Genomic DNA, 15769 nt, shown 5'->3' with positions numbered 1-15769 from the left:
CACTGCTGCTGTATTGCTTTTTCGAGTTGGGAATCATTTTACTATGTGATCTTCTTCTTCTTTGAACTCTGCATGTCATTCATATTTATTGTCTTTCAGGTGATGATATTTGAACTTGCCAACCACATACAGTCATTTCTCAGTGAGTATAATAAACCACCTTCCAAGTCTTTTCATGAAGAAATGCTAAAAAATCATCAAAAAGAACAAGAAAGACTGGCTCAGGAGGAATTGCGTAGGGCACAAGAAGTTAAGAGAAGAGAGGAGCAGGAGGTAAGAGAAATTAAAGTGTGAATAACCCTGTATTCTTAAAATAACATAAACAATCATGATTTTGTGAATCATCCTGCGTAGCGGTGGGTTTTAGTGAATTATTAACTTGTCAGACCTGTCAGTATACGTTGATCAGTATGTAATATATTAACTATCTGCTGCTGCAATTGTAATATTTTAATGATGTGTTTTTAATCCTGAGAAATATTTATGCCTGAAACAAACCTAAACGTTGATTCCTGATCCTATGAAAATTACTTTTATAAAAAGGACCTTATACAAAAGTGTAAGCAAATGTATATATGAAGTGCGTTCCATCTTAAACTAGGAAGTATTAGCCAGACAGGTACGTAATCATACCTTCCTTCACCCATAGGGTGACTGGAATGTTTACTATGACAGACTTCTCTACAGTGCAATAAATTTAATCTAAAGAGACCTTGGGCCCGCATACATTCTTCACTAGAAATGAGAGGATTCATTTAAGTCTCACAGGGACTAGTAGTGTGGAGTCTCCACACTGTGGGAATATGGATAGAATAGCTCTTTTTTTAAAAGAATGTTTTGGCTTATTCCTCTGTCTTTTCTGCATATGAAACTTTATTGTTGGGTCTGTCAGTAGAAGTAAATTTCTTCTGTCTACAACTCTGTTCTCCTATATCATACAATTGATGCTGTTAACTTCCTCAGGAGAGCTAATTTGATTTCTATTTTTTCATTCTTGTGAGATCCACAAGTCCTCTTTACCACTTTTGAAAAATCGGCATCAGAGCCTGCGCGCTTGCTCTTTTTTTTTTTTTTTTTTTTTTTTTTTTTTTTTTTTTTAGCCAGGGTGAGATTAGCAGTTGCATTGCATGTACTGTTGCATCTCTAACGACACTGAAATTCATTTCAGCAACGTGAAATCCTTAACGAGATTCAGAGAAGGGAGGAAGAGAAAAGAGAAGAACGAAAAAAGAAAGAGATTGCCAAACAGGTATTCTTCCTAAACAGGCGTGCAAAACCCATTGCGGTAACTTATTCCCAGTACTGTAGCATATGCTTATAAAAATTTGGGAGATTTACATGACTGAATTGTCCTGGACATCTTTTCTCATCCAGTGCTTCTAATAGATCTAGGTTAAAATAGGTTCTTGATTATATGGGGTTTATTTCTAGAATAAAATCAACTGTAGGGGAAAATAGCTTAATATATTAGCATCTTAAGTGTGCTGAGATGGATATTTTCAAACAGACATAGAAAAAAGCTAGTGTGTTAATATTTCCGGTTTCATTGTAAAGAATCTTTACATTCTTGCCCATGGACAGTGCTGAAATGTACTTTCTGAATCTCAGCACTTCTTCCTCAGCCTTATATGTACATTTATTATGAAAACCGATCTCTTCTGTGATCTGGGTGACTTTATAGAATAATCATAGAATAGTTTGGGTTGGAAGGAACCTCTACAGGTCATCTAGTCCAACCCCCTTCAACTAGATCAGGTTGCTCAGAGCCCTGTCCAACCTGACCCTGAATGTTTCCAGGGATGGGGCATCCACCAGCTCTCTGGGCAACCTGTGCCAGTGTTTCACCACCCTCCGCGTAAAAAATGTCTTCCTTATATCTAGTCTGAATCTACCCCCCTTTAGTTTAAAGCCATTCCCCCTTGTCCTGTCACAACAGGCCCTGCTAAAAAGTTTGCCGCCATCTTTCTTTTAAGCCCCCTTTAAGTACTGATAGGCTGCAAGAAGGTCTCCCCGAAGCCTTCTCTTCTCTAGGCTGAACAACCCCAACTCTCTCAGCCTTTCTTCATGGGAGAGGTGTTCCATCCCCCAGATCATTTTCGTGGCCCTCTTCTGGACCCGCTCCAACAGGTCCATGTCTTTCTTATGCTGAGGGCTCCAGAGCTGGACGCAGCACTCCAGGTGGGGTCTCACCAGAGCAGAGTAGAGGGGCAGAATCACCTCCCTCGACCTGCTGGCCACGCTGCTTTTCATGCAGCCCAGGATACGATTGGCCGCCTGGGCTGTGAGCGCACATTGCTGACTCATGTCCAGCTTTTCATCCACCAGTACCCCCAAGTCCTTCTCGGCAGGCCTGCTCTCAATCCCTCCATCCCCCAGCCTGCATTGATACCAGGGGTTGCCCCAACCCAGGTGCAGGACCTTGCCCTTGGCCTTGTCAAACCTCATGAGGTTCACACAGGCCCACTTCTCGAGCTTGTCCAGGTCCCTCTGGATGGCATCCCATCCCTCTGGCATGTTGACCGCACCACTCAGCTTGGTGTCATCTGCAAACTTGCTGAGGGTGCACTTGATCCCACTGCCTATGTCATTGATGAAGATATTAAGCAGTACTGGTCCCTATAAGGACCCTGCAGGATGCCACTCGTCACCAGTCTCCATCTGGACATTGAGCTGTTGACCACTACACTCTGGATGTGACCATCTAACCAATTCCTCACCCACCGGACAGTCTCCCCATCAAATCCATACCTCTCCAGTTTAGAGAGAAGGATGTTGTGGGGGACTGTGTCAAAAGCCTTACAGAGGTCCAGGTAGACGATATCTGTAGCCCTTCCCGTGTCCACTGATGTAGTCACTCCATCATAGAAGGCCACTAGGTCAGGCAGGCAGGACTTGCCCTTGGTGAAGCCATGCTGGCTGTCTTGAATCACCTCCCTGTCCTCCATGTGCCTTAGCATAGCTTCCAGGAGGATGTGTTCTATGATCTTCCCAGGCACAGAGGTGAGACTGACTGGCCTGTAGCTCCCCGTGTCTTCCTTTTTTCCCTTTTTAAAAATGGGGGTTATGTTTCCCCTTTTCCAGTCAGTGGGAACTTCTCCGGACTGCCATGACTTCTCAAATACGATGGATAGTGGCTTAGCAACTTCATCCACCAGTTCCTTCAGGACCCCCGAATGGATCTCATCGGGTCCTATGGACTTGTGCACCTTCAGGTGCCTTACATGGTCTCGAACCTGGTGTTCTCCCACAGTGGGCGGCTCTTCATTCTCCCAGTCCCTGCCTTTGCCTTCTGCGGCTTGGGCGATGAGGCTCAGGCACCTGCCGGTGAAGACCGAGGCAAAAAAGTCATTGAGTACCTCTGCCTTTTCCGTGTCCCGGGTAACCAGGTCTCCCATTTCCTTCTGGAGAGGGCCCACATCTTCCCTCGTCTTCCTTTTATCCCCGACGTACCTATAGAATCTTTTCTTGTTGCGCTTGATGTCCCTGGCCAGATTTAATTCTATCAGGGCTTTAGATTTCCTAACCTGATCCCTGGCTGCTCAGACAATTTCTCCGTATTCCTCCCAGGCTACCTGTCTTTGCTTCCACCCTCTGTAGGCTTCCTCTTTGTGTTTGAGTTTGTCCAGGAGCTCCTTGTTCATCCATGCAGGCCTCCTGGCGTTTTTGCCAATAATAGTAATAGTCAAGTACTCGCATATTTTGAGGATAGGGGCAGTTTCTGTACCTATTTGGTGTTTTTCCTGATTTGTAGGAACGTTTGGAAGTAGCTGCTCTGACAAGTCAAGAAAATTCTCACAGGAGAGATACTGCAGGATATAGAGTTGCTTCCAGTTTAAATGGGAGCTGTTTGGAACATGGAGTGAATAATAAACACCGACCAAATTCAGCTGGACGTTCAAAGTAAGTATGTGAGTTTGTATATGGATTTTTTTTGTTTTTTGTTTAAATGTTACATTTCGAAGTGAAATTTGAAGGCAAGAGAGTAATGTGCCATGTTTCTCAGCTGTTTGTTTTGGTCTCCCCCCCATTCCTCCCCCTCTTCATTTGGCATGGTTTAACTAATTTATGTGCTATGGATAACTTGAGAACTTTCCAATTAAGAGAGTCAGCTTGGCCCTTAGTTTAACTTAGAAAGAATTTGGCAATCATTGGAAGGTATATTCAGGGCTTACTTAGTTTCTTAAAAGTATGCAATATGTTGGCAATTGCAGAAAAAAATATTTTAAATTAGTTAATGAAGATTTTGGAACAGCACAATAAATTAAAGCTTATATTCATCTGAAAACATTTGCTGTAAAGACACACCGGTGTAAAGTTCCTTGTTGGAGAACTGGGTAATGCTGATTGCATTTGCAGAGCAACTTATTGGAGGGAAGATTAGAGTTATTGGAGGGTTCTTTTGCTGGTACGTAACTCATCTAGGTTAGGATTGGTGATGATATAGGTAGGTTGGGGGGTTTGTTTTTATTTTCCTTCCCGCCCCCCCCCCCCTTTCCTGTGTTCATAGCTGGTATAACTGTCAAGGACAGTGGAGATATCCTGGTATTAATTTTCCTAGTTTTGATTCAGATTGTGCCAATGACTTGTTATTTGGACTGTTGCTTTAATGGAAATAGCGTATTGCTGTTTTCTTCTTGTCTATAGACTTCAAAATTGTTTTCACGTTATTTATCAGCAACACTAGATAACCTGAAGCAGTTGTTCTTCTTTCATCTGTCCTACTTTGACTCTTGCTGCTGTCTCTTCCCTTTGCCTATCCCAAGTCATATTTGGCAGTTGTTTCTGTATAGTGTTTGATGGTCCATAAATCTCTCTTCCTGTCTTCTTGCTAATCTGAGCATAACAAAACGAGATACTGTCTGTGGTTGTGGAACAAGACCAGTGTCTCAAAAGTTTGTTACTATGCTTTAATGCAGAACACATACTATGGACTTACGTGAACTTCACACACAAATTCTTACATTATATGTTCTTATTAAGAAAAAAAAAATGCAATGTTACTTATTTTAACAATGGTGAAAACAATCAAAAAGGATTTTGAAATGTTGAAACTTCTCATGATGCCATGTTCGTAGAGTTAAGCAAAAGCTAGACATGTTTAGTTTTCTGAGGTCTCTTTTCACAAGAAAAGTAGTGCAGTATTTTTATCTGGTTTTGAAGCCTGAAATATTGGCTATTGGAACACAAACTTTTAGAAGATTATTAAAATCTAAAATAATTTCATTTATAAAATGTATTTGAATTCAGAAAGCCAGATGCTTTCTTTGTATTTTTTTTTTCTTTATACAGCACTTGTAAGAAGTTCCCTGTGGCATCTTCTTTCTATGTAGTGCTTTTTACCTTTTTTTTTTTTTTTAATAAATTCAATATTTTGAAAGAGCTTTTACATTACCCTTCATGTACTCCTGTGATTTCTATACGTGATTGCATTTATTTGGAGGATACTCTTGCAGTGGTGATATTTCTATTAATTTTGACATAGATTGTACCAAGAAGTAATGGAGGTTGATTTGGATTAGTGGTCTTGAGTTCTTTCTGATCTCACATGCAGCTCCATACATGCATATGAGAAGAAACACTCTAATCATACTTGCTTTGAAAGTTTTTGCAAAACTTCCCTTTTCTTGAAGGAGGATTTTAGAGTAATAAAGGAGGCAAATGGGAAACCCATTTTAAGTTAGGAAAAATAATTAAGCTAAAGCTGGAATGAACTTCCAAAATTGCATATATCTGCTTTTTGTAATGTTCTGAAAGAGAATGCAAATCAAGTCAAACTTACATATTTTTCAGAGCTGTAGTATGTTTACTTTTTTTTTTAACTACCCCACCCCCAACTGGGAGTGTCATCCTAAGATAAAGAAGTTTTAAGGTTTGGATTCAACTCCTGGCTTTGAATATAGAGACCCAGTGCAGCATGATATTGCTGCTAAAATGCTGGATTTCTAATCAGACCTATATCTTTGCACTAACTCAGTATCTTTGAAATTAATGGATATTATCATTGGATGCAAAAGTCTCTGAAAGCTAATCCCCTTGCAGAATTGATATCTTTAGGGACTAGGGACTGCAACAATACTATCTTTTTGAGTTGGAGAAAATTGTTCTGTTCACGTTGCAGACGAGAACGCCAGCTTTCTCTTAGTAATAATGAAGAGTCCCATGGAAATTATGAAGTTTTGAACTTCAGCACAAGTGGTGCTGGACAACTTACTGTCCATAAAGGAAAATGTTTAGGTAAGCAAAATTACAATTGCAGCTTGAAATACTGGGTTTTGGGCTGGTGGGGTTTTTTTTGGTGGTTTTATTTTTTTTTGAGAGGCAGAACTTAAACAATGTTAACAGGTATAAGCAGCAAGGGTGGAGAGAATATTGTTCTGGATTGTGAAATGTCAGAGTCAAGAGTGGGAGAGAGTAAAGTTACTTTGTGGTAAATATTTTATATTTTCTTAGGACTATTTTAAGTAAAAATTTGTTTCTCCAGATACCATTGCATAACTGAATAGCTATACCAAAAAAATCCTGCACCTTCTCAACTTTTTATATTCTCTGCATAACTAAAATAATACTGAAAACTATTTGCTTTTAAATTTAAATAGCTAGCTTGTCAGATACACATGGCTACCAAGCAAGAAGTCATTTAGCTTTCAGTAACATGTGAAACGAGTGATAAGCACAGGGTTAGAAACGCATACTTACTCTCCTTCCATTGCTGCCGTTAGCAATGGCATAAAAGCAGCAGTTTTGGTGAAAACACGAATACAGGCAACAACAGGAGACTTTCAGAACTGAAAGGCATCCATGAAGTGCCCATATGAATGGACCATCAAATGTTTTCATTGTTCGTTTTCAACGTAGCGCTTCCTCAGTGGCAGGATGAACAGCCTGAAAGTCTCTGGAGCAAAGAGAATTTTATTATTTTGCAGTTTGAGGATGAACAATTATGTTACTGTGTGTAGAGCTTGGCATTTGCTCAGCAGGGAGAGTATTTGTTTACTAAAACCTGAAATTCTTTAAAATGTGCAGCAATTTTTTGCCAATGTGCTATTGCTTTCATCTGAGTACTGCTACGTAGCATTCAGTCTCATCAGACCTGATAGTTTCCATACCTACCACGTAGGTATGGATCTTGTTTAGTTGTAAGTAGGTTTGTGTTTCTGAAATTGTAGAAAGCAGGCTTACTGGTGTTTATTTAGCATTTGCAGGAGCTCTTTTCAAGCAGCAGAAGTTTCTCCTTAGAAACAAAAGAAGCCCTGTTCCTCTTCTCTCTTTTTATGTATAGGCAAGGATGAACAGCTCGGCAAATCAGTCTACAATGCCTTGGAAATTCGCAGCGGAGACTTTGTTTTAATCTATGAGTGGGTTCTGCACTGGCAAAAAAAGATGGGAAGGTTTCTTACAACGCGTGAAATGGAGAAGATTGAGCAGTGTAAGAAACAGGTAAGGCCCATATTTTGCTTTTGGCTTAATAACGGTTAGGTGGGGTTCAGTGCTTTTGTTGAGGCTGCTAGTTTATATTAAACTTGAGAGGGTGGTGATGAGCTTGAAAATGCTAGTGTTTGGAGTATGTGCACCACAGAAGAAGATGGGTTTATTGAGGTATTCAGGAGTTCATTTACAATAATATAAATGCAAGAAAGTGCGTTTGCAAGTATGCATAAATAAAATACTAAAATTCTGAAGAAAGAAGGAATCAAGCTTACCTGGCAGAAATCAAAGTTGTTCTTGCCCCTTGTGTACAATACTTCCTTTTCAGAAAAGGATGAGAACGTCACATATTTTTACATGTATTTTGTGTGTGTTGTATATTTTAGTAGTGGTGTATTCATGAGATATGACACAATGTATGTTATGTTGTGTTTCTCTAACAGCTTCAGGGTGCAGAAACAGAGTTCAGCTCACTGACGAAGTTAAGTCACCCAAACATAGTACATTATAAATGTATGAACCTTAAAGAACAGGATGATTCAATTGTGGTGGACATTTTGGTGGAGCACATCAGTGGTTGCAGCCTTTCTACATACTTGCACAAAGAGACTCCAGTTCCAATTGAGCAGTTGCGCCATTATGTGACCCAGATCTTGTCAGCTCTCGACTACTTGCACAACAATTCAGTAGTGCACAAAGTTCTTTGTGCTTCCAGTATCCTGGTAGATGCTGAAGGAAACATCAAGGTGACAGACTACAGCATTTCGAAGCGCTTAGCTGATATCTGCAAAGCAGATGTTTTTGAGCAAACCAAAGTTCGTTTTAGTGAGGATGGTCTTCCCAGCAAACCTGGAAAAAAAGGAGATGTATGGAGCCTGGGCTTGCTTCTGCATTCACTCAGCCAGGGCCAAGTAGCCAAGGAATATCCAGTTGCTGTTCCTACCAATTTACCTGCTGACTTCCAAGACTTTCTGGAAAAGTATGTTTGTCGCGTTCCTGTATCTTTTTGTCTTTGATTCTTTTTTAATTTTTATTTTTTTAAAGACTTGAACAGCTTTTTGAAAGAACAGCTAAATCCCCCTGTGTTGCTAGTTATAGTTTATAGAGAAGAGGTGATTGCTCCCTCATGGCTCAGGCTGCTAATCTGGGATTTGGGAGAACAGGTCTGGTACTCTCTTCTCTTCCCTGCCACCAACTTCGTCAGTTAGATAAGTCATTTAGTCTGTCTTTGCTTCTGATTCCCATCTGAATGATAAAGGTGATAATTTCTTAAATATAAGACGACCTCTTTGAACATTTAGGCCTGATACGGAATAGATCTTTGAACAGTTCTCTTCTTGGTTTGGTAACAGATGCATTTGCTTGGAAGATAAGGAAAGATGGACTCCTCAGCAGTTGTTACAACATAGTTTTATAAACATTCCACGAATGAAAACACCTGTAGCTGAAGAAAATCTAGATGGTAAGAAACTTGGTTCTTTCCATATTCTGCTAATTAAGTGGACTACATGACTGCAGTAACAGGAGATTTGAGCTGTGCTAGAGCTTCACGAGACTGCACAAGTGTTTTATATTAAGTAACTTAAAAGCTAGTATGGTCTTTAACTTCTATATCCATGACTAGCTAGGGTGGACTGACTGCTGTTGTCTCTTCAGTAGAAGAAGCTGATGCTTTAATTAAACCTGTAAATTCATCCACCTCCTGCATGGTGTAAATGTCAGACTTAACTTTGTCCTTGGAAGATGCTGTTCCAATGAGACTTCTTTGCTACGTTCTTGTTTAGGATCAGTTCCTTTGTCCAGTGTAATTAATGTTAGTAATTAAAAACTGTATTAAGGTTTATGCTTGTACCAGAGCGTAACTCTACACAGCAGAGCACTTCTGTATTTTAGGCTTTAGTTGCACTTGAAGCTATTTAGGTTTTATCTTCTTCCTGATGTTTGTGCCTTATCCCCATACTGCCAGCAGTGGTAACTTTGATATCCTCATTACAGATTCGGCAGGTGTAGATTGCATCGAGACAGTTGTACCCAGCAGTCAGATATCTAGCGCTTCATTCTTCACAGAAACACAGAAGCAATTTTCACGCTACTACAATGAGTTTGAAGAGCTAAAATTACTTGGCAAAGGAGCTTTTGGAGCAGTCATCAAGGTATAGTATAAAAATTATTTCCCTCTATGGAATCCTTTTTGGGGATGTGTTTGTTTTCTCTAAAGCAAAACAATATATTCAATGTTTGCATGGTTTATTTACTATCTTCTAGTGTGCTGTGCCTGTGTTATGGTTTTTATCTGGAATTGAATAGGCTGGTAAGTTTTGCGAGAGGTTGCTGGGAGTCTGGGGAGAAGCCTGTCAGTATGGGGAAGCTTGCATTTGAATTGTAGTCGTTTCCCAGGTGGAAGGAAAACTTCCTCTTCGATGAAATTATTCTACTTCTGGCTCTACTTGGTAAGGCATTTATAAGCATTTGACTTCAGATTTATTTGAATTTTGCAGGTGAGAAATAAGCTTGATGGTTGCTATTATGCTGTGAAACGTATCCACATAAACCCTGCCAGCAAGCAATTTCGGAGGATTAAGGGGGAAGTAACATTACTTTCCCGTTTGAACCATGAGAATATTGTGAGGTATTATAATGCTTGGATAGAAAAACATGAAAGTCCTGTTCCCACTGTGTCATCATCTGAAACAACCGAGGAGAAAAGAATGCCCACCAAAGCCAGTCTCCTCATCCTTACCACTGAGGAGACAAATGATGTGGAAGCTAATGCTCCTCCTCCGGTTTTGACAAGTTCAGTTGAGTGGAGTACTTCGTGTGAAAGATCCTCCAGCAACAAATTCAGTGGAGCTGATCAGGAGTCCAGTGATGACGACGATGACTGTGATGGGGTATTCTCGCATTCATTTTTGTAAGTAGGCTTCAGTATTGGCACTATAGGGAGCACAAGCAGAGTTGGTTCTTCCAAGTTTGTGTCTTTTATCATTCTCACTTCTTTCATCAGAGGTAGTTCATTGCATTTCCATTCTGTTCCCTGGTTCAAAAACAGTGTATTTGCCAGCAGTCAGATAGCCAGGGAGAGGAAAATTTGTACCTAAAAACTGTCAGTGTAGGAGGAAAATCTTGGTTTAGGCTTCTAGAAGTTTCTTATCATTTGTGTCAGAATGCATGACTCTCTACTTCATGTTGGACTGTCTTTTCCAACCTTGAAGTAAAGTTTTTAATAAACAATAACAGAGAAAGGTATTTTTCAGGATTTGTAATCTTACTTGTCCTTTCTTTTTTGTTTTGATTTTTATTGACGTATTCCATACCTGCCTCTGTGTATGGAGTGGTCCTTTCACTCATGGTGTGTTTTTGCTTAAGCAAGTAAGTAAGCTTACCTCAGTTTTGCTTATTGAATATAGAAATTAAATTTTACTGATGCAAATATATACCCTCCCTTTAAGAGACTGGGCTGTCAAAGGAAGTGTTGCTTTGCAAGCAGGATACTTTTTTGGGTTTGGTTTTGTTTTGCTTTTTTGTTTAAGGCATACGGAAAGTCTTCAACAGAAGCTTAGATTTTCTTTTTTTCTGCAAATAGTTTCCAGATTTCTTAGTAAATGTTTCTTGGTACCCAAAACTTCTGGGGTTTTTTCTTTCTCTTTTTTAAACAGGCCAACCACAGATTCTGAAAGCGAAATCATTTTTTATAACGAGGATGAAAACAGTAAAGGTCACCCTCCAGTAAGTATAAAGATAAAGCTGGTGAAAATGAAAAGATCATAAAATAGTCTTGGACAAGCAAACAGGTCAGTTGGGAAGTTTTGTTTCACTTCTGGTGTAAGTACAGAACCATATAAGGTTATGTTCCATCAGAGTAAATGTTGTGCCATCATGAGCTGCGTTCCATAGAAATCAGTCTGATGCAGCTAATCTGGATTCTGTTTCTCATAGTGTTCATTGAGCTAAATGTGAGTTGCACTTTATAGTCATAAGCCTGGTTGTTGCAAGTTTAACACTTCAGTATGTACATGATTTATCAGTTAACGATATGGATTACCTTACATCATCTGAAAGTTGAAATTCTGTTCTGCTTTTAGATGATACAAACCAATATATTTGCTCATACTAGCCACTTCTTGAAAGTGGTGACAATACATATTGCTAGCTGTCAAAAAGAGATGGGAAGTTGGAATAATGTGTAAGGCTTTAGTTGATTTTAAGATCTTGTATGCCAGCACTTGCTGTGAACAGTCAGTGTGCTGTATCACTAGAAAGCTAGTGGCACAGTTTTCTACAGCATCTAGAATCTGTCATTGCCAATCCTGATGATCTGTAAAATGCTCTTATTAAAGCTTCATCTCCTTCCTCTTTCTGTTGTAATGTACGTTAGCATGAAAAAGCTTTCAATATATAATTTAATAATATGGCAGTGCATTTTTTTGTCACTACATCTATATATGCACTATATCAAAATTGTTGGTTGGGGGCAGGGGTTGCATTATTAATTCTATTAAATAAGCTTTGTATATTTTAGTTTCAATATTTTTTTTTTTTAAGCGTGACACACTTTGAGATTTAGGTTTCATCCAGATCTTGTGGAATGTTTTACCTTCAGTGTCTAATGATGGCAAAATGTTACTCGTTCTCGCTTTGAAAATGAGAGTTGGGTCACACCTGTTTTTCTAGTTTATTTAGAAGCAGTGGCGTTACAAAAATGTCAATATATTCTTTTGCTGTTATTCAAACCTAGCCATAGAAGTTGAGTTCTCATCAATTTGTTTCAGCCATTAAAAAATAGTAGTATGCATAAAAAAGCTCTGGACGGCTTCCTGTAGCTAACTGTTCTGTTAACTTTTATTGTGATAAAGGATGAAGAAGGCAATGAAAAGAATAGCCATGGAGGAGAAGACAGGACAGCAGTCATTCAGACAGTGCATTACCTGTACATTCAGGTAGAAACGTGCTTGCGTTTTCAGATAAAAGGATACTGTTTATTCCAACCTGCAGAGATTAATTGCTCGTTTTCATGAGAAAAGTAATGACCTTTAAAAAATGCAAATGAGACTAAGTTCAACATTGTTTTTGCAATAGACTGGTTTTCTGAAAGGCTTGGCTGGTGGAAGGCACTGTGCAGCGCACATGGCTGGTTATGCCTTCCCAGGCTCTATAGTTGCTCCTTGCGAGAGCGAAGTTTTGTAGTGCTATAGTATGTAACGGGATCACTGTTGTTGCTTGTGTACAAGTAAAACTTGGCAACTCCTGACCTAACCTTAGAACAACCCAACCAACCATCCGACCTTTTTGAGTCTGTGGCTCTTAGAACAACCCAACCAACCATCCAAGCTTTTTGAGTCCATGGCTTCCAAAATATTGTTTTGCCTTGTGCGTATTATTTGTTTAGAATATCCATCACAACCCTGTAACATTGTAGCTGGTGTTCTTGGGTTTGGTTATGGTGTTAATGCCCAGTGTGGAGTTGAAGTGTACTGTGTTAACTTCCAGAGGGGAAGTTGTATTTCAGAGATGTGGAAACTTCCTCATTCTCTTCAAAGGCGCTATATTGTGTATACACTTTCTTTTAACAGAAAATGGTAATATGCAAAGCCATTGTATGACGCTAACCATAGGCACAAAATAAAATTCCTGCAGGTTTGCAACTTCAGGCTGTACTACTGGCAACATCTCCTTTGTGTTAGGAGTTAGACTGTTTCTGGGAGAAGTTGACCATCATAGCTAACTAATCTGTGGTGATGTGCAATTTTTTTATAACGCACTTAATGCTAGAGCTTGTCTGGAAGGAAGATACAATTAGATGGAATTATATTTTAATAAGCTTGTTTGCATGTGTTATGTATATTCATAACATAAGCAGTTAAGATGTAAAGTAAAATAAAGTAAGAGTAAAATAAAGCCAGAGGTTCTTTAAAGTTTGGCTTAAACATACATTATGGTTTGGCTGTTTTCACCTTGTTTTTAACATTTATGTTAGAGAATATACTACTCTACAAGCTCGTACCATTGTCCCAGAAAATGGGATAGGACCCATAAGTGAAAACCCATAAGTTTTTAGCTAGAAAACCATGTTTTCTAGCTAAAAGACAGCTCACAGGAACATTCCAAACAGCAGAATGTTTTGGTGATACTATTTGCTCCTGAACTGCGTGTTACAGAACCAAGCATTAACATGCACACAGATAAAAGTTTCTGGTGGTCTCTTTTCTTCACAAAACTGTTCTTTCTTCCCTCTGTCCCCTGCATATGCACAACTGAAGATGGAGTATTGTGAAAAGAGCACGTTAAGGGATACTATTGACCAAGGATTACATGAAGACACCAGTCGGCTTTGGAGGCTTTTCCGAGAAATTTTAGATGGGTTAGCTTACATCCATGAAAAGGTTAGTAAATATGACAGTTATGACCTGTCCATAATATCTGTGTTATGCCTCTTTCTGTATGGGTTTCTTCATATTCTATTAATTTTTGGGCGTTTATTAGCAAGGTTCGTTCCTTGCCCTTTCCATTATTAATCTGTTCTAGGGGTTTAGAATATTTTATCATAAACTTTAATTTTATAATGAGCCACTTCAGATTTTCCCCTTTGTCACAAAAATTTGACCACCTTCAAAAACGTTTTGTTAGGTATCTGGTAGCACTGAATATTGTTTCTAGCTTCTGGGCTACAGACTATAGTCTTACTTCAAAATTAATCATCAGTGACTTAATGCAGTAGATTTCCCACTGTAATAAAAGTACGTGATACAATTTTCCAGTCTATTATAAAGAGAGTTTTATTTTGAATTGTGTTTGTTGTTTTAATATTCTGTGGGTCTTTTTTTCGTTCTTCTGCTGTAACAGGGAATGATCCACAGAGACTTGAAACCTGTGAACATTTTTCTAGATTCGGATGATCACGTCAAAATTGGTGATTTTGGTTTAGCTACAGATCATCCAGCAAATGCAGTAAGTACAGCTGAAAGTGAATGAAAAAAACCCTTGAATTTGGTGTTGTAATAACATGAAAGATGAAAATAAAACACAAAAACATAGTGCTCATTAGGCTTTATATTGTTAATGCCATAAACTTTTTTATTTCTAAGGTTCTAGAATTAAGCCGTGTACTGCCAACCAAAGCAAGAAAAGCCAACAGAAGCATTTCAAGTGCCACTTACAGTATGTCTGTTTTCCTGATTTCAGGTGGTCTCTAAACAAGAAGAAAATCACTCGGATAGTTCTGCTATGTCTGACCCATCAGGTTAGTTTACATAGTAGCTTGTTCCAAATGATTTTAAGCGAACACTTATATTCTGCAGTCTTGTATGCTCTGTTAGAACTTCCATTCATTCTTTGAAAATAAAACCTTTTTCACTGGGGGGAGAAAAAACAACCACCAACTTTTGGGTAGATACGTTACATATAATCTGGCAGTTTTGACTGTTATCTAAGAATGAATTTGCTTCCACTGCTAGCCTTCTGCCATGGATCAGTCCTTTTCTCATGGTGAGGTATATAGAGATACTGTATATCTGTTCCATCTGCACTTCTGTTCTCTTGCCTGTACAGGACAATTTCAAGACTTCAGGGATTTTTGTTTGGTTGGGTTTTTTTTGACACCTTCTGTAACAGGCTGAATTTTGTGTTTTGAGAAAATTTTAGTACATAGTGTGTCTTAAGATGAGTGTAATGGAAGTGAAATTTAGTTGTATCATTTGTGTGCTAACTACTACAATTCTGTAAAGCAATAGGTAGGTTTAGCTACTATAGATAGACACAGATACTTGACATGTGAAGGTAAGAACTGTCTGTTTTGCAAACTTCTCAACTGGGTCTCTCTCAGTAAGGACTGCATTCCAACCTAGAAGAAATGAGGACAGAATATGAGTGAGTGTTTTCTTGACTTTGATGCTGCATTTCTCTCCCACTTTCTTGAAACTAGTACTCTCATCTTTTGCCACGTAGGTAATTTGACAGGGATGGTGGGCACCGCGCTGTATGTTAGCCCAGAGGTCCAAGGAAGCACTAAGTCTACATACAATCAGGTATGATTAGAGCAGACGTAATACAAAGGTAGCATGGAATCTAAGGTACCGGTACAATTTAGGTCATTCTTGCTCAACAAAGGTGATTTCAAGGTGGAACAGGGTGTGGTGGGACTGCTGCGATAAGCAAGGGAATGAGAAATACTCCTTTGAGAGGAGACCAAGGATAGAAGGATGTGGGCAAGTCAGATTTTCTGCCTGTAGTGACTGTGACTAGGTGCGAGCAACTTCAGGTTGAAAGCAGGTAATCATGGAGGACCTTTATAAATGAATGGGATGGAAATCTTAGTTAAGTCTTTAGTTAAGGTAAAATGTCATCATCA

The 15769-nt window shown here is 39.1% G+C and overlaps 1 protein-coding gene across 4 annotated transcripts in view; it reads left to right on the top strand.

The window, feature by feature from the left end:
- EIF2AK4 (eukaryotic translation initiation factor 2 alpha kinase 4) overlaps window positions 1–15769 on the top strand; it is a 45563-nt gene that overhangs the window by 6010 nt on the left and 23784 nt on the right. For all 4 annotated transcript variants that reach the window (XM_076344886.1, XM_076344885.1, XM_076344884.1 and 1 more), the window contains exons 4-18: window positions 100–273; window positions 1169–1249; window positions 3752–3900; window positions 6119–6234; window positions 7280–7437; window positions 7869–8404; window positions 8778–8887; window positions 9421–9578; window positions 9924–10336; window positions 11082–11151; window positions 12279–12362; window positions 13683–13805; window positions 14266–14370; window positions 14605–14662; window positions 15367–15446. In XM_076344886.1, the coding sequence (XP_076201001.1) occupies window positions 100–273; window positions 1169–1249; window positions 3752–3900; window positions 6119–6234; window positions 7280–7437; window positions 7869–8404; window positions 8778–8887; window positions 9421–9578; window positions 9924–10336; window positions 11082–11151; window positions 12279–12362; window positions 13683–13805; window positions 14266–14370; window positions 14605–14662; window positions 15367–15446 (2415 nt within the window). The remainder of the gene's footprint in view (window positions 1–99; window positions 274–1168; window positions 1250–3751; window positions 3901–6118; window positions 6235–7279; window positions 7438–7868; window positions 8405–8777; window positions 8888–9420; window positions 9579–9923; window positions 10337–11081; window positions 11152–12278; window positions 12363–13682; window positions 13806–14265; window positions 14371–14604; window positions 14663–15366; window positions 15447–15769) is intronic.

The sequence above is a fragment of the Aptenodytes patagonicus genome, chromosome 7 (genome assembly GCF_965638725.1).
Source record: "Aptenodytes patagonicus chromosome 7, bAptPat1.pri.cur, whole genome shotgun sequence".
In the NCBI taxonomy this organism is placed as follows: Eukaryota; Metazoa; Chordata; class Aves; order Sphenisciformes; family Spheniscidae; genus Aptenodytes; species Aptenodytes patagonicus.
Note: the sequence above shows the minus strand (reverse complement) of the source record. Positions and strands in the feature narration are given on the sequence as shown.